The 22,755-nt window shown below is 45.7% G+C and overlaps 1 protein-coding gene across 2 annotated transcripts in view; it reads right to left on the bottom strand.

The window, feature by feature from the left end:
- Nucleotides 1-6,856: 6,856 nt before the first annotated feature.
- Nucleotides 6,857-22,755, bottom strand: part of RFC1 (replication factor C subunit 1) — a 73,126-nt gene continuing 57,227 nt past the window's right edge. For both annotated transcript variants that reach the window (XM_058670188.1, XM_058670187.1), the window contains exons 14-25: nucleotides 22,494-22,603; nucleotides 20,998-21,112; nucleotides 19,080-19,171; nucleotides 18,789-18,926; nucleotides 18,584-18,679; nucleotides 18,353-18,451; nucleotides 16,116-16,270; nucleotides 15,878-15,995; nucleotides 12,708-12,853; nucleotides 9,889-10,102; nucleotides 7,936-8,127; nucleotides 6,857-7,024 (exon numbers count right to left, since the gene is read on the bottom strand). In XM_058670188.1, the coding sequence (XP_058526171.1) occupies nucleotides 6,941-7,024; nucleotides 7,936-8,127; nucleotides 9,889-10,102; nucleotides 12,708-12,853; nucleotides 15,878-15,995; nucleotides 16,116-16,270; nucleotides 18,353-18,451; nucleotides 18,584-18,679; nucleotides 18,789-18,926; nucleotides 19,080-19,171; nucleotides 20,998-21,112; nucleotides 22,494-22,603 (1,559 nt within the window). In that variant the 3' untranslated portion in view covers nucleotides 6,857-6,940. The remainder of the gene's footprint in view (nucleotides 7,025-7,935; nucleotides 8,128-9,888; nucleotides 10,103-12,707; nucleotides 12,854-15,877; nucleotides 15,996-16,115; nucleotides 16,271-18,352; nucleotides 18,452-18,583; nucleotides 18,680-18,788; nucleotides 18,927-19,079; nucleotides 19,172-20,997; nucleotides 21,113-22,493; nucleotides 22,604-22,755) is intronic.

The raw sequence follows: 22,755 nt of genomic DNA, 5'->3' as shown, positions 1-22,755 counted from the left end.
AGACTGTTTTGGTGACTTTCTCTTTTAAAGGTTTGTTTTTATTTGCAAGATACACAGAGAGGAAGATTCTCGTCACTGATTCACTCCCCAAGTGGCCACAGTGGCCAGAGCTGAGCCGATCCGAAGCCAGGAGCTTCTTCTGGATCTCCCATGCAGGTGCTGGGTCCCAAGGCCACAGGCAGGGAGCTGGATGGCAAGTAGAGTTGCCAGGATTAGAACTAGCACCCACATGGGATTCTAGCACGTACAAGGCAAGGACTTTAGCTGCTAGGCTACTGTGCTGAGCCCTTGGCAACTCTTAATTCTTTGCAATTCTATAAAAATTCTTAGAGAAGCAGCTTGTTGAATTCTCAAACTAGGTGGAAATTATTCTGTAACAGATTATCATGAATTTAGCATTACGCAGCAGCATATGGTTATTACCTTGCAGCGCCTGGCTCAGCAGCCAGGGCCTGGCCTAGCTGGGCCTGCTGCCTTCCCCCAATGCTGCAGTCACCTTGTTGACTAGAGCCACAGTCTCATCGGGGCTCAAGCTTCTCTCCCACGTTCATCACGGGTGGAATCCTGTTCATATCTGAAAACAATCCCTTCATCTTCGCCACAAAATAAAATATGGAGATCACATTATGTTCCCATAGGCACTGTCCAATTGCATATGTGCACAGTGGAGGTGAACATCCCAGGGCTCTGCTAAGACTTCTTCTGATTTTCTGCATGAGAAAATACTTCTTCCTTCCTAACCTTGACGGTTTTTATTTCTTCTCATCTCATGAGCTAGGCTCCCTTGTCTAGTCAACACTATTGTTTCCACTCCTGGAAGAAGGCATTCCAGTCAGTCACCCCTTGAGATCCACAGGGGATTGGTTCCAGGATCACACTATTCCTGGGGATGCACAAATCTTATAAACTTACACCTGTAATAGTTATATGGTACCTACACTGTTGAGGAAATGATGGCCAGAGTCTGCATGTGCTGGACACACACAGTATCTTTTTGTCTGTACTTGGTGGACTCCATGGACAAACAGGCTCCCCGTAATTCACCGCTGTGTTGTCTGTGACAGGGTTTCCATGAAGGCCTTTGACTCATTTCAGAAGCTGCCCTCTATTCCTGCTTTGCTCGGGGGCGATTTAGCAAATAGTTTTCTGCTTCATGTCATTAGGATAAATATGCTGCTTTTTGACTATTAAAATCAAGTTTTGTTTTTAGGGATAAACTTATTTGATCATGACATAGGTATCACTTTGAAGCATTTCTGCCTCTCTTACACCATTGAGTATATTATTTTCACACTTATAAAGGATATTTAAATATAATTGTATAGTAATTTACAATTTGATTAAGCTTACCTTATTATTTGTCTTATCTGCTCTTGTTCTCTGTTCTTCTGTTTGGTTAATCAGTTGATTCAACTATTGCCTTTTTACCTATATTTACACATCACATTAACATCCTGTTTCACATACAGGTAACAAATTCAACAATGGAAAACTGGAGTTTTTAATCTATGCAGTTTTTTGATAATAAACATTTTTCATACATCGTTTAATGGCACCCAGCACAGTAACCTAGCAGCTAAAGTCCTCACCTTGCACGCACTGGGATCCCATATGGGCACCGGTTCTAATCCTGGCAGCTCCACTTCCCATCCAGCTCCCTGCTTGTGGCCTGGGAAAGCAGTCGAGGACGGCCCAAGACCTTGGGACCCAGCACCCATGTGGGAGACCAAGAAGAGTCTCTGAGCTCCTGGCTTTAGATCAGCTCAGCTCCAGCCATTGCAGCTGCATGGGGAGTGAATCAGTGGACAGAAGAGGTGCTCTGTATATCTGACTTTCCAATGGAAGGAAAAAAGAATGGACCCCAAGATCTTTTTGCAGGGGTGTTTTGGCTCAGTCAGCTAAGCTACCAGTTACCATGCTGGCGTCTCATACGGGCACTCCAGTTTGAGTCCTGGCTGCTCCATTTCTGATCCAGTTCTCTGCTACCAAGCCTGGGAAAGCAGCAGAGAATGGCCCAAGGGATGGCCCCCCTGCTACCCTTGGGGGAGACCCAAACGGAGCTTCTGGCCCAGCCCTAGCTGTTACAGCCATTTAGGGAGTACACCAGCAGATTAAAGATTTCTCTGTAATTATGCCTTTCAAATAAATAAATTTTAAAAAAATTTTAATTTGAAGCCCAATGTGATATCCTAGTGGCTGTGGTCCTTCCTTTGCATGCACCAGGATCCCATAGGGGCACCAGTTCCTATCCCAGCTGCTCCACTCTCCTTCCAGCTCCCTCTTTGTGTCCTGGGAGAGCAGTAGAGGACAGTCCAAAGCCCTTGGGGCCCTGCACCTGTGCAGGAGACCCAGAAGCTCATATCTTCAGATTGGCTCAGCTCCAGCCATTGCGACCACTTGGGGAGTGAACCAGCAAACAGTATCTTTGTCTCTCCTTCTCTCTGTAAATCTTCCTTTCCAATAAAAATAAATCTTTAAAGATTTGGTTTTTGTTGTTTTTAATTGGAAAGCCGGACTTAGAGACAGAGACCTTCCATCAGCTGGTTCACTTCCCAGATGGCCACAATGACCAAAGCTGGACCAGCACAAAGCCAGGAGCATTTCCTGGGTCTCCTCTGCAAGTGCAGTGGCCTGTACACTTTGGCCATCTGCTGCTGCTTTCCCAGACCATGAAAAGGGATCTTGACCAGAAAAGCGAATGGGACACACCCCAGCACTTATACGGGATGCCTGTGTCACAGGTAGACTTAATCTGCCATAACCACAGCACCACCCCAAAAAGTCTTTTAAAAATATTTTAGCAGCAGGAACAATTCCATTTTCCATGAACTCATAAAGACTTATTTCACAGGGAGACACAGATTTTCCATTTATTGGCCTACTCCCCAAATGGTGAAACGAGCTGGGCTGATCCTGGAACCAGGAGCTTTCTGGTCTCCCATGTGGGCACAAGGGCCCAAGGACTTGCGCCATTCTCCACTGTGTTCCCAGGCACATTATCAGGGAGCCAGACTGGAAGTGAAGCAGTCAGAACCCAAGCTGGCACCTGCCTGAATGCCAGCACTGCAGGCGCCTCAGTGAGCTTTCTGAAGCACCCTCATGCATAACAGAAAACCTGTAACTGTGCAGTCAGCTAGTGCCTGTAATGTCCACCTCACATAGATAGTCAAGCTTTGGCTTGAGTCCCACCTGCTCCATCCAGTTCCCTGCCACCCATGTGAGAGACCAAGATGGAATTTCTGGTTCCAAGCTTTAGCCTGCTCCAGCCCAAGCTGTTGCAACCATTTGAGGAGTGAACCAGCAGATAAATCTCCTATCTCTCCTTTTATTTCTCTTACTCTTTCCCAATAAATAAAATCTTAGAAAAAAAAACAAACCTGGGTACACAATATCACTGTTCTTTAGTTGTAAGAAAAATATAGCTATATACTTACTCACACATTTGCTATTTCTATATCATTATTTTCCCTTTTTTTTTTTTTAAGTAAGATATACTTCCTTCCTTGGGAGTGTCCCTATCCAGTGGCTCACTCCCCACGTGCCCACAATGCTCAGGGCTCTCCCAGGGCTCACCCAGCACTGGCACCGCTTGCCTCCAGGAGTCCACATCAGCAAGGAGCTGGAGCTAGTTACCCAGGGTGTCTCTGATGGGAAGCAGGTCCTTCCCACTGCAAAGTCCAGGCTCAACAGCCTGCCCAAGGCTGGTCCTGAAACCCAGAACAGGGCAGGCTGTGGATGCCTAACGGAAATGCTGCTTGCTGTTCTGCCTGGAGGCTTTGGCACCGAAAGGCAGTCACTACCAGCCAGCCTCTAAAGGCCCACACCTCATGTCTCCTTTCCAGATCCCGTGGCTCTGAGAAGACAGCCTTTGCCCCACAGGGGCCCGTGAGTTCACCCCTCGTGAGCTTAGGAGATGCTCCTTCCTGGACACGGGTGGGACTGACTGCTCCAAATCGGCACACTCCACCTGCAGGCCACAGACGACGTACAACCTGGCCGTTAGCTGCGCTCTGTGTGTCCCCTCTGCAGTCCTGCATATTCTAGCATCTGCACTGTTACCAGGAAACTACCATAGAAATGTAAATACTCAGCTTTTTGATAGCTTTCGTATTTCTGAAATACTTCCTTTAAAATAAAATTTATTACTGGATTTTGCAGTGTTTCCTTGCATTTAGAGGAAAACATTGAAACACAGCAAGAAGCTGGTACAGATGTTGCAAAGGTTAAAAAAAAAGTCTGGAATGTGGAGTTTATACAAATCATCAAAGTAAGATCAAGCTTTGAAAGAATGAAGGCTAAACCATGAAAGTTCCTCTGAAGACATACGTTACCTGGCACTTTCCCCTACCTCAGATCACACACGTCCCCTCTCAAACCTTTCCTTCCACAGCACGCAATTTCTTCCCACCCACAGTAACAGCAACAAAGCCCAAGCGGCAGACAGAGATGTGTAGACAAGGCTGGGCCCGAATCACAGGGCGTGAGCTTACGCTACAGCAGCCTGACCACTGCAAGGGTACCTGTGAGCCCAGGTCAGTGTGCAGAGTGCCAGCATCCCGCCCCCATGAGGCCTTCAGCCCCGTACTGCCAGCCTGAGTGGCAACGTAGGCCTCACTGACACGTTACTAGCCTCAAAACCACCCACAATCCCCGCTTCTCCCTACATCATGGGAGAAGGCTAACAAGAACCGCAGACCCCACATTCCCACGGGAGAGAACCCCACATTTCGTTTGTTACACACCATAATTTTCACTGATAGGCATCACCTCACTAAAAACTTAAATACCAATCTTAGTACACAACATGCCCGTCTTCCACATACTGGACAGCTTCTCACTATTTACAGCACAACACTCAGAAGCCAGCCTTACAAACAGAAAACCTGGGGCTCACAGTTCAAGACGGGGCGGACCCACACAGGCACTGCTAGGGGGCATGCTCAAGGGGAAAGCTCTGACCAGGCTCAGCCCCTCGCTGAGAGGGAGTGGGTGTGTCCACATCTTACCTCACCGGCATCTGACCCCATCACTGTCCAGGGGTCTCACCTTGCTAACACCCTCTTTGCACCTCAGGGGGGTCTCCAACCCAGCATCCAGACCACAGTGGTTCGCAACTGTTAAGCCATAACAGTTAGTCACAGCTGTCACAGTCCACAGCTGTAACAAGTTGTGAAGATGTCACACACATGCTTGCTCCAAGACTGCCAAGATTTACCAACAGGAAGGTTAACGTTGTCTCTGTAGCTAACACAGCAGTGAGATCATGAGGTCACAGGGGGTCTCAAAAGGACACAGTTTTATGCTGCAAAGATGGTGTGCAGCATTGGGTTGCTCCAAAAGGCCTTCCCGGTGGCACCAAGCAAGGGTGAGCCACAATACAGACCACGTAGTTCCACATCTCTGCCACCACGCACCCCAGCCCCCCATTCACTCACCTCACGGTCACAGGAACTTCAAGAGCAGTCAGATCTGAGCTGTCAGCGTTGAAGAATACATCCCCAATCTCTAATTCCAAAAGAAATGCACCTCACACAAACTGTGCCGGTCTGCGTTTATGGCACCGAGAATTACAATCACAGCCAGCAAGGACAGAGCTGCTCCCCCTGCTGGAGAGACATGACTCACACACCCAAAGCACAAAGAAGAAATGCACGAGCCAGCCCAGCCCACATCACTGAAGTAGAAAAGTCAGAAGCTGGGCTTGAAAAAAGAGAGGAACATGGCTGAGGAAGCAAAAGCTTATGGTGATTTTATTTCAATAATGAATTACTCTCCATGAAAGACATTTTTATACACTTAACTGTCTCAAGAACTTACGGTCTCATCTCGCAAACAAGCCTACCAGTTTGTTAAAGGCAGGGTCGACTACCCTTATTTTATAGTTCTTGTGGCCCAGAGGTGACACATCTGAGCATTCACTGACAAGATTCAGAAACAGCTTGACTCCCGGCTTCCAGGCCACAGCCTCAAGGCCACTCCGCAAATCTGTCACAGGGACACTCTGAGGTTCCGACGGTTTGTGGAATCACAGAACAGAAATGGCGCTCCTGAGGACAAATGTGTCCAAAGCCAGTGTTCGTTCCGTCTCCCGGCAGAGGGAGCCTACGATCCTGACTCACCTTGAACCCCATCGCCCAGCAGGCCGCTCCTCCCTCCAGGAACAGCTGAGAGCCTCTCCGGGAAGTCCCCACCACTGCCCGGGACAGGCAGCACCCACACAGGAAGTCCGGAGCTCTGACTTTAAGCCAAATTATGTTTCACACAGCTGGCTGGGAAGGACCATGGTAAGCTTGCTTATCCAATCATTTGCAAATTAACAAGTAATATACCAATGTAATACTTTGCTGTACAAAAGGACAATCTTCAGAATTTGTACATGGATCATGTGGAACAATTTTATTCCTAACTTACGCTTTGTAAGATACTTGACAATGTACAAAGAACACCCCAGTTCTGGGTGGTGACTGTTTTTGTACGATGATGATTTATTTACAAAATTTCCCCCGCATAATAAGAATTATATTTCTCTGTTTAAAAAAATCAGCATTGGTCCTATCAAGGCCATTAGGATAAAGTCTTCAGTCTACAAAATATGCTTTGGTAGCACTGCTCCCAAGCTTACTATTGTTAACTAAAATCTGACTTCAAAGTCCACACGCAGCTTCTAGTTCTAATCAATGTGCAGCCGTATGACTGACGGGGAGAGCGGAGGACCAGGCAGTCCCAGAGACCTCTATGAGAGGTGTACGTGAGTCCACTAGATGCACCCTAGCTGTACCGTCCTTTACCACGGGACTACCAGGTCATCCCATTATGCTAAAACGTGGTTCCCTTGGAAAAGAAAAGCCTTTTTCTGGAAAATAAACACTTTCTCTAGACCAGCAATACTGGTCAGAAGGGTGAATAAAAAAGTGGCTGTTGAGTAGTTAAAAAAAAAGTTTCATTTCCTTGAATTTTTTCCTTTTCCTTTTCTGGATTCCTTATCTTTTTCTGGTTTTGAAGACTTTGCAGATTTTGTTTTTTTCTGTTGAGGGAGAAAAGAAGCATAAAATAGTTAAAGCTGTGTTATTAATAAATGAAACAACTTCGCTCCTACAGTGATCCAGTCTCTTCACTGCACCTCAATTATTCTGGAACAGAGGTTACACCCCTCAGTATCTGATTAGTTACCGGGGTGAGCTTGATTCGAAGAAACAACTGTACTTGTCACAGCCTTCCAAGGCCATCAGTAAAACTGTGAGGATAGTCAGAACCCGGAACCCACACAGCTCCCTCAGGCTGCTTCTGGCTCCCGAACCCAGGTACACTGAAAAAGCACTAAGCAAAGGATCTTTACCAAAAAAGGAGTAGTGTTTACATGAAAAATTTCCTTTTCCTTCCTGATTCATGCATTTGTTTGGTGAAGGACAAGAGAAGGAGGGAGAGAAGATGACAACGGCTCCTATCCCCCCGCACAGGCACCGCCCCCAGCTCTGCACACACAGAACAAGTGAGGGGCACGAAGCCACACCCACAGCAGAGGCCTGCTGGGAACACCAGGCTGCCAATGTGACTGATGGCAACCTGTCCCAGCAGGTGTGGAACACATTCTGCTCTGAGAAATGGCTGCAGGCAGCTCAGTGGCTACAGAACGCCAGCGGCAAGAAGGGGAAGCTGCTTGGTTCCAGCTGTTCTTCCGGAAGATGCTGTGGCAGTGGCGAGCACAGGAATGGTGCTTTCCCGAGCACCAGACGGCCTGTCCTGCTGCCGCCACTGCATGGAGAAGCTGAGTGCTTATAAAAATGAAATCTATCCCTGCTCCACCCACAGCCCTGAGCAACAACAACACACGGAAGCAATTTCCACTTTCTCACCTGCTTACTAAATAGTCCCTTTACTCACAGAGCAAGTTAAACGCAGGATCACAAACCATTCCTGTGAGGCTCTAAACCCTACCTTGATCATCGCATCCGTTTCTATGGCATCTTGGTCCTTCTCATCGAACTGGGAGTCCTCTTCAGGCACGTCCTCGCTGTACTCGGAATCCAGGGATGCGCCCAGGCTGTGGCGCGACGCCCTGACGGCCTGAAGGGAGTATGGAGTGAGGTGGGCCTCCTTATTGTATGCTCTCGTGAAGGCAGCTTTCACCTGCAGAAGAGGGACAGGCAGAAGCTAAGGGCCAGGCAGCCACAGTGTACCTGAAAGCCTAAAGCCTCTGAAAGACGTCAGAGCACCAGCAGCTTTGCAAAACATGCACACATATTCAGATAAAATGTAAATAATGAGGCCAGTGCTGTGGCATAGCAAGTAAAGCCACCGCCTTATGGCACCAGCATCCCATACTGGCACCTGCTTCTGTTCTGACTGTTCCATTTCTGATCCAGCTCCCTGCTAATGTGGCTGAGAAGACAACTGAGAATGGCCCAAGTATTTGGGCCCTGCACCTGCATGGGAGACAAGCCAGTAGCTCCTGGCGTCAGCCTGACCCAGCTCCCACTGTTGCAGCCATGTGGGGAGTCAGTCAACAGATGGAAGGTTCTCCTCTCTCGCTGCCCCTCCCATCCTTTCCCTCTGCAACTCTGCCTTCCAAGCAAATAAATAATCTTATAAATGTTTAAAAATAAAAATTTGTGCATTTTTCTATGGAGAAGTTCAATATTTTTCTTTTTTTAAAGATTTCTTTATTTTTATTGGAAAGGCAGGTATACAGAGAGAGAAAAGACAGAAAGATCTTTCATCTACTGGTTCACTCACCAAGTGGCCACAACGGCCGGAGCTGAACCAGTACGAAGCTAGGAGCCAGGAGCCTCTTCCAGGTCTCCCACAGAGGTGCAGAGTCCCAAGCGTTTGGGCCGTCCTCGACTGCTTTCCCAGGCCACAAACAGGGAGCTGGATGGGAAGCGGGCTCCTGGGATACGAACCAGCGCCCATATGGGATCCCAGTGCGTGCAAATCCCATGGGACTTTAGCCACTAGACTACTGCACTGGGCCGCAATATTTTTCATAATTTCCTTAATAGAACCCTTTACTTAAAAAAAAAGAAAATTAAGCATCAGCATGTGGGAACTTTAAACAAGCAAAAAATTTACTTATAATCATATTTTTACCTACTAAATATCCTCCACATTTCTAATAAAAATAATAAGATAATCAATGAATCAATAAATCCCAGAAAACCTCTTAACAGGGTACCGTGAATTACCACAGAATACGTATGATGCCTTTACCTTAACCATTGTAGTTACTCCAAGATACTAACTTTAAAAGCCTTAACTTCCTAATTCCACAATTAATCCATAAATCCCAACAATGGATGTGTATTGTGGGAATTTACAAATAGCCATGAAGGCAGGTGAGCAGTCTAGCAGCACAGGTCAGCTGCAGAACATATATCTTTGAAAGCAGTATTAGGTAAAGACAGACAAGAGTGAGTCACAGCAAAGCATACAACCATGAGGTCACAGTGGTTCTCTGAACTCACTAAAGAGGGGATGATCCAGCTGGAATAACCACTAATATCCACATTCCAGAACGGAGGGGGAAAAACAACCCTGTTTAAAGTCCTCAGCCAGTATATGCATTACCAGCACTTATTCCCACTTTCCCAGCCTGCTCTTCTACTTTGAGCACAGACTCATCTCTATCTGCCCCACCCTCCACCCTGGATTTATTCCTGCCCTCCACTAAGCATAAAGCAAAAATATAAAATACAAACTGTGAAATCAAATCCGGAAGTCGATTCTTACTCTTGTACTCAAATGGTATCTTCAGCATGCATAGGCTATGGGATGCAACATTTAAGGGGTAAAGTGACCTTTAGGAAAAGCATCTAGAACATCTCTGAAATACTGGTGGTACAAACCTGGCAATGACAGCGTGACAAAGAATCAGCAGGTGACACAATTTACCTTGGGATCCAATTTGGAAAAGGAACTGGGTTTGCCACCCCAGCTGCCGATTTCCATGATGCTCTCAAAGTCTTCCTTCATCAAGTAATACGCGTCCATAAGTGCAACAACATCCTGGACCCCTTCTACCCCTTGTGAGATCAAGGGCTGTACAAGTGCATCCCGTAGGTGTGACAGGTAATCCATGTTTACAGTCCTCTTGCTGGAATAAGTTCTGAAACCCAAGCATACCATGTACGTGTCAACACTGAGCAGCTAACTGGGCCAAGTTTGACCTAACTGTAACAATGCTCAGTGGGACACCTTCTGTGTAAGAGTTGGAACAAGGAAAGCCTAGCATTCCAGTATGTTCAAAGGACTTTTCACTTACCTGGATTAGTGGCTGAAAAAGAAATGGGATTCTACTTCCATATTACAGGCAACAGGGTTTGTCCCTGCCTGTATTTATGACGGCCACAGATCACGCACTCCAAGGTACATGTCATTAAACACATCCAAGGCAGCGAGGCCAGCGCCTCAAACACCCCTGCCACTTCCTGGGCAGGGTGTATAACACCCTCTGCTCTCCGATTACCACACATAAATTACCCATGAATGCGCCACACACATCTCTTAACACTGTTCCGCTGAAATGTTAAGCTTTAGTAGTAAAGTTTTGCCAAAATTTTAAAATTTAAAAATTACACAGAACCTTGCTATAGAATCAAAGAGTGACCCAGACTGGCCAGAGTTAGGGAGACAGTGTCTGGCCTACTGAGAATTAAAATGTGAAAATAAAATCAGTAACTCTTTGTCTCCTACGTGCATCACAGACAGAAAAGTGACTGAAAGAAGTATTTCAAGGACACCACTCTAATAAATCTTTCCAACCCAGGTGTCTTCATCTTCAAACCAAGAAACTTTATTCATGTATATGTATATGTATATGTGTACTTACTGTATTTTTTTTTTTTCAGACAGACACACAGAGAGACAGATTAAAAATAAAGAGGTCCTACCCACTGGTTTGCTGCCCATAGACCTACCACAGCCAGGGCTGGGCTGGGAGCCAGGCACTCAATGCAGGTCTCCCGTGCAGGCGGCAGGGACCCAAGTACCCAAGCGCTGCCCACTGCCTCCCGGGAGGCACATTAACAGGACACCAGTCAGGAGGTGGAAGCAGGCACCCAAGCCCACCACCTGAATCCGGGACATGGGTATGCTCAGCCACGCAGCCGATGACTGTCCCTTCCCAAGCCGCAAGGCCAGCCAGCAGCGAGCACCTTCTGCTCGCTCTGACATTACTGCTTCCTATTTTATAAACAGCCTTAAGGTCGCCTGGACCTGCAGCGCTAATCCAGGATAACCTTTCCATCTCAATCTGACATTTCTATGTGTTGTTTTAAGCCCTTCTGTTTCTGATCATTTGTTACACCAGCAACGGAAAATCAATAAAAGGGAGGCAAAGACTCAAGTGACAGGGGTCAGTAAGAGGAAACTTGACAGGAAGTCATATGGAAAGGATGTTAAGAAAGCAATTGTGGCAATTCAGCTGTAGCCAAAAGTTAAGATTGGCTCTGGGAACTACAATATTAATATTCCTTCCCAGGACCAGAAAGCACAATAAAATTGCTGATGTCGTTTCTGTGGTTAAAAATTAATCCTTGGGTGTGGGCACCGTGGCACAGCAAGTTAAGCTGCCACGTGGGGTGCCCACATTCCCTCGGGGACACATGCTTGAGCCGTGGCTGCTCTGCTTCCAGTACAGCTCTCTGTTAACGTGACTGGGAGGCAGTGGATGATGACACAAGTACTTGTGTTCCTGCCATCCACATGGGAGACTCGGATGGAATTTTTGGCTTCTGACTTCAGCTTGGTCCTGCTTAGGTTTTATAGCCATTTGGGGATTGAATCGGCGATTGGAGGCTATCGCTTGGCTTGTCTTCTTCCTTTCAACTAAATAAGTCTTTAAAATAAAACTTAAAAAATTAAGAATCCCTAGAGTACACCTGATTTGTAGTTGTATATAAGCATAAAATTGCAAACAAGTACTTTTTAACTTCCTTAAATTTTTCCAAGTACATTACCTTTTCATTACCTGTGCGGCCTCCTCCTGCTGCAGGTAAACTGTATTTCCTATCCCAAATGACAAGCTTACCACTAAGACAGGTAAAAACTAGATTATTTCTTCATTTTTTTCTTCAAAAACTATTTGAATGGCAGAGTTAGAGAGATGGGTGGGGAAAGGGAGAGACACACAGTGAGGTATTTTCCATGCTGGTTCACATGCAAACAGCTGCCAAAGCCAGGAGCAGCTGCGGGTGTACCTCACAGCTGAAGGAGCCCAGCACCCGGGTCACCCTCTGCTCCTTCTCCAGGTGCATCAGCCAGGGCTGGGACTGCTGCCCATGAGGACGCCAGCACCACAGGCTTTACTGTGTCCCCGCACTGGCCCCATGGGTTCATTTCTTTAAACAAAGCTGAATTATTCTATTTCTGCGAAGTTGCTCCCACTAAAAATAGCTATAATCACAATAACAACAAATAAGAACATTCCCTCAGAATTCCATGACTTTAAAAGTTTGTCTTAATCCTATAAATAGTTATGACCATGTCCTGGCTTTACTCTCCAAAGTATCCTTTTAAATGATAAAGCAGGTGTTACATGCTTACAGATGATAAAACATGAGCCCACAAAATTTAAGGACCATTTAGCTAGCTAGCTAGCAATAAATTAAAATTAAAATATAAATCTTTTGGACTCCTGTCATCCCCACTGAAGAATGGTTAAATATACCACATTCCAATAAATCTTCAAGAAACGTGGACGGCCTGCTCACCTGAGACTCATATGCAGGGCCAGGTCCTGAACGATGCGATCATGCTTGCCTGTAGATGAGTATTTGCCCAGCCAGCTTGGAAAGGTGGGAAACTGAGTCATGTACCCTCTCATCAATTCTCCAGGAAGAACACTGGCATAAATAGCCTGGAAAAAAATCAATTACAGTACAGCACAGGTGTCCAGTACCAAGTTACCTCCTTAGCCGCCTGCTGTCCTCCCCCCCCAAGTCTTCGGAAAATGCTGCCCTGACACCTCCGGAGAGGCTGCCAGAGCCCATCCCTGTCTGAGCCGCTGGCACACACACCTCCCCCTCAGAAAACTACCACTGCAGCCAAGCCTGCAGGGAGGCTGTACCAACTGAGCCTCGACTCACTCGGCCCCACACACCGGTTGTTCCAGAATGCCAATGGCACAGCCAAGAATTAGCTCCAGGAGAAAGTGACCATCTCCAACATAAGCAATTGATCGCAAGGGATGTTAACATGTGAAAGGCCTAACAACTAGAAAATCAATTAAATTACCAATTGAGAGAAAAAAATCTTTCAGTATCATCTATATCCAAAATTTTCACTTTTCTAAAGGCTGGAAGGAGACTGTGTGTTTCACATCCTGCTTTAGTCTGGTAGTAGTCTCTAATAAGCATTTCTTCATGTCATGTAACATTTGTAGTTCCTTTTAGAAGCAGAATACCCGCTCACTGGTTTACTCTGCAAATGCCTGCAACAGCCAGGGCTAGACCCTGCTGCCGTGAGGAGCTGGACACTCCGTCCACTCCTCCCGTGTAGGCCGCAAGGCTTCAACTCCAAAGCCATCGCTTGCCGCCAGCCAGGGCCTGCAAGGGCAGGGAGTTCGCAGCTCAGAGCTGAAGCTCACACCTCAACTCTGACCAGGATGCTTGCATCCCAACCATGAGGGCCCAAATCCCACCCCCTCCAAATCTTACACATAATTGTAAAGGTTACATAATATTTCATAAACACCATTGACCCATAATTCACTGTTCTCATGTCTGACTTGGAGACTTTTCATTTTTTGCTATCAGAACTAATGCTTTAGGGAGTATTTTCATGCATCTGTTTTTCCTATAAATTATTTAAATATGTTTTTAAAACTTAAAAAAATAAATAGGGCCTATAGCCTAGTGGCTAAAATCCTTGCCTTGCATGTGCCGGGATCCCATAAGGGCACCAGTGTGTCCTGGCTACTCTATTTCTCATCCAGCTTCCGGCCTGTGGCCTGGGAAAGCAGTGGAGGATGGCCCATCAGCTCTACAAGTTTATGTTTTTTTGTTTTCAAGCAGTGTGCGGGCAGAATTAGAAGGAGGTAGGCCAGGCCTTTAGGGAGCTCGTTGCTAATCCACAGGTCGATGATGTGGTACCAATAAGAACAAATATCACTCAACAATGAATCTGCTGGTGGAGAGCATAACCAGGTGCACATGCAGCCTACGGCAGTCCTTCGGAACCTGCAAGAGGACACCTGGTACCACGACAGAGGACAGAGGACAGAACAAATCAATCAACCCCCCCAGCCATGTGTTGGCAGTGAAAATCTGGGCAAACAGAAAATCTAAGGTGGGCGGTGTCAATCAGTAGATTCTGAAGCGACCTCATCATGCTTGGAATGGTGAGATTGGCAGCAATTCATAACTGATGAACTATCAAAAACACTTGAGCAAGACTCTGCGCATGCCCCCAAATCGGGGGCCTGGGATGGGTGGGAGACTGGGTGAGGCTTCTCCCTCAATATACCCCTTTACCTCAGATACATGAAGGAAACAATATGGAAATAATAGTCTCACTCACTTTCCTGTAGCCCTTGACCCTTTGTGCCCTAATTAACTATGTAAAGATTGCCGAAAATAAAGGAAAAAAAAAATGAATCTGCTGGTTCACTTTCCAATGCCTAGTACAACCAGAGGTGCGCCAGGTCAACTCTAGGAGCCTGAAACTAACCTGGGGCTCCTACATGGGCCCCAGGGAACTAGACACTTGAGTCCTCACTACTACCTCCTGGGCTGAATAGCAGGAAGCTGTAACCAGAAGCAGAGCTGGGACTCAAACACAAGTACTGCAAGGTAAGACTTGGGCATGCCAAGCAGTGTCTTAAGCACTGTACCACATATTTGCCTGCCCCAATTCTGTTTTGAGTTAAACACTTCATCCTACATACAATTCCCAATACAAAGGCACCTCCATGGTTAGGAGGGGGAATATCAGAAGCTTTGGTCTACCCTGGCTGCCATCTCTCCAAGGAGGAGGTATTCACTGCCCATCTGGGAGAGCCAAGAATGACACAAAAGAAGTAGTTCTCAAGATAAACACTGACAATGAAAAAGTTCTATTCATCTTAGTCATAGCCTAAATCTAACCTTCCTATTTTCTTATGTCCGTTTATGTAAACACATGAATAAAACATTAAAAAGTCTAGAGGCCAGTGTTGTGGTGCAGCCCATTAAGCTGCCTACTAGCATCCTAAATGGGTGCTGGTTCAAGTCCCAGCTGCTCCACTTCCAAGCCAACTCCCCACTAGCACACCTGGGAAAGCAGCAGAATGGCACACATTTGGGGGCTCCTGACACCCAGGTGGAAGACCTCGATCTTGGCTTTGGACTGACCCAGCTCTAGCTGTTATGGTAACATGGGCTGTGAACTAGCAGATGAAAAATCTCTGTCTCTCCCACCACTGTCACTTTCCAGATTTATTTATTTGACAAGCAAAAAGGAGAGAGAGTAATATCTCCCTTCTACTGGTTCAGTTCCCAGAAGACCACACTGGCCGGGGCAGGGCAAGCCCAAAGCCAGGAACTCCACACTCTCCCACATGGGTGAAGAGCCCAATTACCTGGGGCAGCATCCGGTGCTTTCCCAGGCACATTAGCAGGAACAAAGCCTGGAAAAGGAGCAGCTGAACTTGAACTGGCAGTCACATGGGATGGTGACCTCGCCAGGAGAACCTTAATCCACCATGGCACAATGCCAGCATCATCAGTTCCAGCGTTCTAAACAAGCAGTGATGACTCAGTGTTTTCATTTGAATATGATTCTACTTTTGTCACTAGAGCCATCGTGTTAATCTGATGATTCAAACCTTTATAGGAGCCAAGGTCTGATTAAAAAAGTGTTTTCTTTAGCAGAATCTGCACTCTGAGGACAGTGCTGTACTCACCTGTGTGGGCAGAAGGTTCCAGTTCTGTTTGCTCCGGATCTGACTGTCCACCAAGTCCCCGTCACATATGCTATCAGCTGCCCGGCTTAACAGCATCAAGTGCTTTTTCATGTCTCCCCTGCAGGAGAGAAGCAGTCTGTAATCCCACTATCACAGCCCACGGCCCTCTCTCCAGCACTTGGCCTGCACAATGATGGGACAACACTAAGCCTACTGCTTTCCAGCTCTGAACACTCACCCTGCAGCTACAGGCTTCACATGTACATAATTCTCCTGGACAAAGAGGGGGGCAATGGAATAATCATGGAAAAAGAGATCGGATTTGTCCGCTAGTGACATGTGTGCAGTCTCCTCTCCGGCTGCAAACACTTTCCGGGCAACATCAAACGGGCCCTAGAAAAGAAGATAAATGCACCTGTTAGAGGGTCCCAAACCCACAGCATTTTCCACATTGTTTGCTGGCGAGGATGGAGAAGAGCCAGAGAGCGCCCACTGCTGGTGAGACAGCAAAATGGTGCTGCCACTCAGAGGACGGTGCGGCAGTTTCCTGCACAAGTGGACATACACTTCCCACCCAAATGTGCTGAAAATTATGTCCACTCAACATCCGGCACACAGCTCTACTAGTGTCGTAAGTAGGAAGCAAATCAAGGCGTCCTCCAGTAGGTAAAGTGAGCCACAGGCAGACGATGGAATCTTAGTCGTTACAGTAATAACAAGAACTACTAGGTCATGAGGAGACGTGGAGGAAGCATGCCTGAAGGGTGATGAGACAGCCTGAGCGGGGTATACATGGTACGAGTCTAACTATATGACATCTGGGGAAGGGCACACTGGGAAATCAGGGAAAAAACTACTGTCTGTCCCAGGCTGCAGGACAGGAGGCATGGACGGGTTTCTTTTCTAGGATGGATTGACTGATTTGAAAGGCAGGGTGATAAAGACAGGGGCTACACAAATCTGTCATCAACAGTTCACTCCCCAAATGCCCACAACAGCCAGGGGGGGACCCTACCAGGGTCTCCGATGCAGGTGAGCAGAACCCAGACATTTAGCAATGTTCACTTGCCTGCTAGCAGCATTAGCAGGAAGGCAGGACATGAACCCACTCCGATATGGTGTACAGGTGTTCCAGATGGCAGCCGAAGCCACTGTACCACAATGCACACCCCACACAGAACTTTTTTCTAAAAGGTTTATTCTTATTGGAAAGTCATATATACACGAGAGAAAGAGAGACAGAGAGGAAGATCTTTCGACCAATGATTCACTCCCCAAGTGACTGCAATGGCTGAAGCTGAGCTGATCCAAAGGCAGGAGCCAGGAGCCTCTTCCAGGTCTCCCACACCTGTGCAGGGTCCCAAGGCTTTGGGCCTTCTTCGACTGCTTTCCCAGGCCACAAGCAGGGAGCTGGATGGGAAGTGGGGCTGCTGGGATTAGAACCTGCGCCCATATGGGATCCTAGCATGTGCAAGGTGGGGATTTTAGCTGCTAGGCTATAGCGCCAGGCCAAAGGATTTTTATGGTAGTGAAATTGCTTAGTGTCATACTATAATGGTAGAAACATGTCAAAACCCGTAAAACGCTTAATATTAAGTGAACTCTTAAGATAAACTACGGGTCCTTAGTAACAGTGACCATTCAACACATGTCTACCAGTTGTAACAAAAGCACTACTCTGATGCTGCATGCTGACAGTGGCTGTGCACATGGGAGTGGGGCATGGGCAGGGCCAGAGGGAATCTCTGTAACTGCTTCTAAACTATGTGAACAAAAACCTGCCCTAAAAATGTTTAAGTACATTGGGGCTGGTACTGCTTGTAGCAAGATAAGCTGCCACCTGTTACAATACCATTTCATACGGGGATCAGTTGGGAGTCCCAACTGGTCCACTTCTGATCCAGACCCCTGCTAGTGCACCTAGAAAGCAGCTGAAAATGGCCAAGCCCTAGCATCTACGACCATTTAGGAAGTGAACCAGCAAATGAAGCCTCTTTAATCTCCTCCTCTCTCTGTAGTCCTGCCTTTCAAACAAATACATATTTTTAAAGTATATTAATTTCTTAAAATATACAGACAAAATTAAGCATGCTTCATCATTGTTCTAACAAATTCTCAGTAACCAGGTAAAATGAACAGGCCTCTGGTTTCAGAGAGGTGGTGAAACCTAACCATCTGAAACAGATGCTTCTGAACAAGGAAGAACTACTCCAAACTCCAGAGACTCATGAGGCACTCTGGAAAGCCATGCCATAACTGCGGAAAGATACATAGGAGGTAAAACTTCAGCATGCAGAACAGATGCTGATAATCCAAAAGGAAAAATTCATTTGAATCAGAAATATCAGTAAACCATCTTATAAATATCCATAGGTACTACACATGTACCAAAGAACTTTATTAACTGTTCTTAGTAAGTTAATTAGCTGCAAAACAAGTGCTTTGGCTTGGGAAAGACACGAAATTTATTTTTACCAGTTTAATATCTTTTTTGGCCCTATGAGAATCAGCCTTGGCCTGGTCGTAGGTGAGGGCCTTACTTCGTGCACACCACATACTCAGATTGTGCAAAACCTAAAACACCAGAAATAAGACAATGTCAGGACAAGAAAACACGGCCACTCCCCTTGGCATCATGGCTGAGGCATTGGTTCCAAAGAATCAACAAGTCATCCAACGGGGTCATGGAACACAGATTGAATTTACCTGTCTGATATCCTGATTGGCTCCTAAAATTATTTCATTCATAGCCGGAGGGGGTATCTTTAAGCCTTCTTTAAATGCAATAGACATCATAGCACCCTGAAATTGACAATCGAGAGAACCAACCAGAAATTTCATCAGGTATCTTAAAATGGATCTTGAAATAAAAAGAACAGTTTCCTTGGGGAGGAAAACTCAATCATCATACCTTAATTTGTTCAACTCGAGGTCTTTGAAAACGAAGATCAAAACAATAATGAACCAGAGAGCGAATCTTGGGATGATTTCTATCGTTGCACATACAAATGATGGGAATTTTAGTGTGTTTTATCAGGCCAATTAATTCCTAAAAGGCAAATTTACAACAAAAATTTATTTAAAAGAATAACAAACACCACACAATGTATTTTAGGTTCGTAATCTTGCCTCAGCCACCTATATCAGGACGGTATTAAGTGCTGCCAGAAGTCTGGCACTCAAGGCATGGTGCCTTGCTGACCTGAATTCCGCCCCGGTCCTCATTGCCCGCCATGCCGTCCACTTCGTCCATGATGAGAGCATGTTTTGTGCTTCCGGAAGGGGATGCTCCACCTGACCCAGGGTGAGAAGCAGTGGGACAGGTCAGAAACAGTTTAGAAAATAACAATGTCTAAAAACTGCTACTTCACTGAAAATTCTAGAACGTAACAAATGTCAAAGGAGTATGCAGGAAAAGAATCTTTCTTCTCCTTGACCCCCATGCCTAATTTCTCTGCCCAGAGGCAGATGTCAGTCTCTTTAAATGTGCTTTAAAAATACCACATTAAAAACTGTGGGACCAGTGCTGTGGCATAGCTGGGTAAGCAGCCACTTGGTATGCCAAGATCCCACATCGGAGTGCTGGTACAAACTGTTCCACTTCCAATCCAGCATCCTGCTAATGTGCCTGGAAACGCAATGGAAGATGGCCCATCCAAATGTGTGGGGTCCTGCACCCAGGTGGGAGACCTGGTGGTGCTGGTATCACAGGCCATGGCTTTTACCAGCTACGCCACAGCGCTGACCCATAACACGACTTTCAGATATCACTTTACATTCCCACAAGCCATGTACAGAAGCAACATTTCCCGAGAAATTTCTTTTGCATAAAGATTTTCTACTACTGAAAGCAGCAAGAATTCAAGTGCACGTACAGCCACTACAGACTCTGAGCATGTGCTGTGCAGTCCTTAACTGGGGTATTTTACTTTTCAGTGATCTCTGCTCATAAAGAAGCACGGACTACAGTCTGAAACACAGAGGCACTGGGCCCGGCGGCGCGGCCTAGGCAGTAAAGTCCTCGCCTTGAATTCCCCGGGATCCTATATGGGCGCCGGTTCTAATCCCAGAAGCTCCACTTCCCATCCAGCTCCCTGCTTATGGCCTGGGAAAGCAGTTGAAGACGGCCCAATGCATTGCGACCCTGCACCCGCGTGGGAGACCTGGAAGAAGTTCCTGGTTCCCGGCTTCAGATTGGTGCAGTACCGGCCGCTGTGCTCACTTGGGGAGTGAATCATCGAATGGAAGATCTTCCTCTCTGTCTCTCCTCCTCTCTGTATATCTGACTTTGTAATAAAAATAAATAAATCTTTAAAAAAAAAAGCAGCAGCAGCACAGAGGCACTTCCACATTGTGCCTTCCATTTTTCTTCTTAGGTCATCTTTCACCTTCTTCAAGGCCTTTCAAATGAACTTCCCCTTTTACCTGTGGCTTACTCTTATGCCCAAACACAATGAACTACATCTTGACCTACATACATTACTATCTTATTCCTCATTCTGTGTCAGTTTTTTCTTTCCTTCTTCAAAAGATTCACTTGCAAATCCTTAGACACTAAGTGCAAGATGCATAAATATAACCACATATTCATTTTCATCACATTTTTACAATCTTTCAGACTCAAAAAAGGGTTAATGACTGTGGTATACAAGTTACATAAAAGAGGCATGGGCATTTGGGGAAGAATTAGGGGCACTGCTTGGGATACCCACACTCCATTTGGGAGTGCTTGTGTTCAAGTCCTTGCTTGGCTCCCAATGCCAGCTTCCAGTTAAGGTGCATCCTTGGAAGCAAGGTACCTGAGGTCCTTGACCCCTCACCCCCTCCCAACATGGGAGACCCAGACTGAATTCCAGTCTCTAAACATCAGCCATGCCCAGCCCCAGCTACTGTAGGCATGTGAGGAGGAACCAGCAGATGAGGTCAATCTCTCCCCCAATCTGCCTTTCAATTAAATTGTTTCTAAGAAAAACTACATTAAAGGCCTTATTCTTTTGTTAGCCCCAGTATTTAGCAAAGTGCCTGCCAAATAGTAGTGTTAGCATTGGCTACTAAACAGTGCAATGAAATGGTTTTTCTTACATAACAACATCAACAGAACAATTAAAAATATCACATACTGGAATAAAAGCCCTTGATGCTAGTGTTGTTCAGGGACTCGGCAACAATCGCCTTCAGACTGTTCTTACTTCGAGTGTCACTTGCATTTAGCTCCACGTAGCTATATCCCAATTCCTGGTTAAAATATTGGCAACTATTACATTACAATGCAAATTAGTTCCCCTTGCTCAAAAACTGCCCGGTTAAGAAATAAAATACAAAAAAAAAAAAATCATATAAAGAATTATGGGTAAAATACAAAACACGATACTAAGAGATAAAGATGCCTAACATTAGACACTTTAAATATATCACAGACATACACACGGCAAAGAAACATAAACATACACACGTGGCTTTAAAAATCCTAGCTAGTAAATCACTCATATGGAACAGTGTCTATGAATATGTAAGTTTCTTCAGTTTACTTCTTGAATCTTAAAAAAGTCAATGTAATTATCACATTAACTCAATAAAGAACTCACCTATTTTAAGATACTAAAAAGTAAATTTTGTCTCTTCAAACTACCCCAATATACAATTTTCTTCTCAAACCAGGAATATTCAAGTTATCCTGATTCATTCACCAAAACAGATCAGCTTACAAAATTCCTTGACTCTCAAAAAAAAAAAAGCAAAGATAATAATAGAATCAGATATATAATTGTAGAACTAGGAAAAAACATTGCTTTGCTTTTTTAAAAAAGTTTGTTAAAAATACATTATAATTTACATCTAATTTTCCAGTCTAGCCCATGTGACTCAGACTATAAAAGAAACCACTATGTATGCAGTGGAGTAGTGGGAAATCCAACAGTTCAGAATGCCTTACGCTATCATGCTGATTGCCATTACGTAAACTCTGACAAAGAGCCAGCAGTAATACAGCAAAGTGCTCAGAACACTGAATGGCTCACTAGCTTCCCCTTACCCGCAGTGTCACTTTCCAAGGTTTTGGTTAAATTTGTGGTCAACCATGCTCCAAAACATGACATGGAAAACTGCACAGCATCCCGAGTAGTGTGAGGAAACCTTGTTCTGCTCTCAATGCCACCAAGCACATGAATCACCCCTTTGTCCCGCACATCCGTGCTCTATACGCTACCTGCCGAGTCGTCACTTGGTAGCAGTCTGTTCCAACATCACAGAGCAAGCAACCCTTATGTTACTTAATAGTGGCCCCAGGTAGTGATGGCACCAGGATAGATGAAACCCAGTGCTCTGTGGCAACGTCACAGGATGTAAAGGAAAAAGTGCACATACACGCAGACACACACTTCCATACTGATCTCGGCTTCAGGCATCTGTTAGGGCTCATTGCACATAATGGGAAAGCTATTAGATTTTAACAATCAGGACCTTAAAAGGGATGAAAATCACACCCATCACCGGCAAATTTTAAAGGTTTCTTCTCAGAAAAGTCTGTATATAGCACATTCAAATTCTCACCAACACACGCACTCATACACCTACATGCATTTATTGCCTGCACACAGCTTCAGGACACAGCACTCACCTGACACACCAGAGAAGCTGTGGTGGTTTTGCCAACACCAGGGGGGCCTGAGAGCAACGCTGCTTTAAAACTGGAGCCATCATCTTTACCAGCAAATTTACCAAACTTTGCTGCAAGGAAAACAGAAGTGTGAAGTGTGAACCGGAATCACTATCAAGAGTCCAAACGGCAGCAATGGTCACAACTTGACTCCAAGATTAGTCCTCCAATCTCATCCTAAATTTGCAGAATGTTCTCTACGAATCATAGACAAGAGTTTCCT

This window comes from Ochotona princeps, chromosome 11, assembly GCF_030435755.1.
Source record: "Ochotona princeps isolate mOchPri1 chromosome 11, mOchPri1.hap1, whole genome shotgun sequence".
Lineage (NCBI taxonomy): Eukaryota > Metazoa > Chordata > Mammalia > Lagomorpha > Ochotonidae > Ochotona > Ochotona princeps.
The sequence above is the reverse complement of the archived record's forward strand: the minus strand, read 5'-3'. Positions and strand labels throughout refer to the sequence as shown.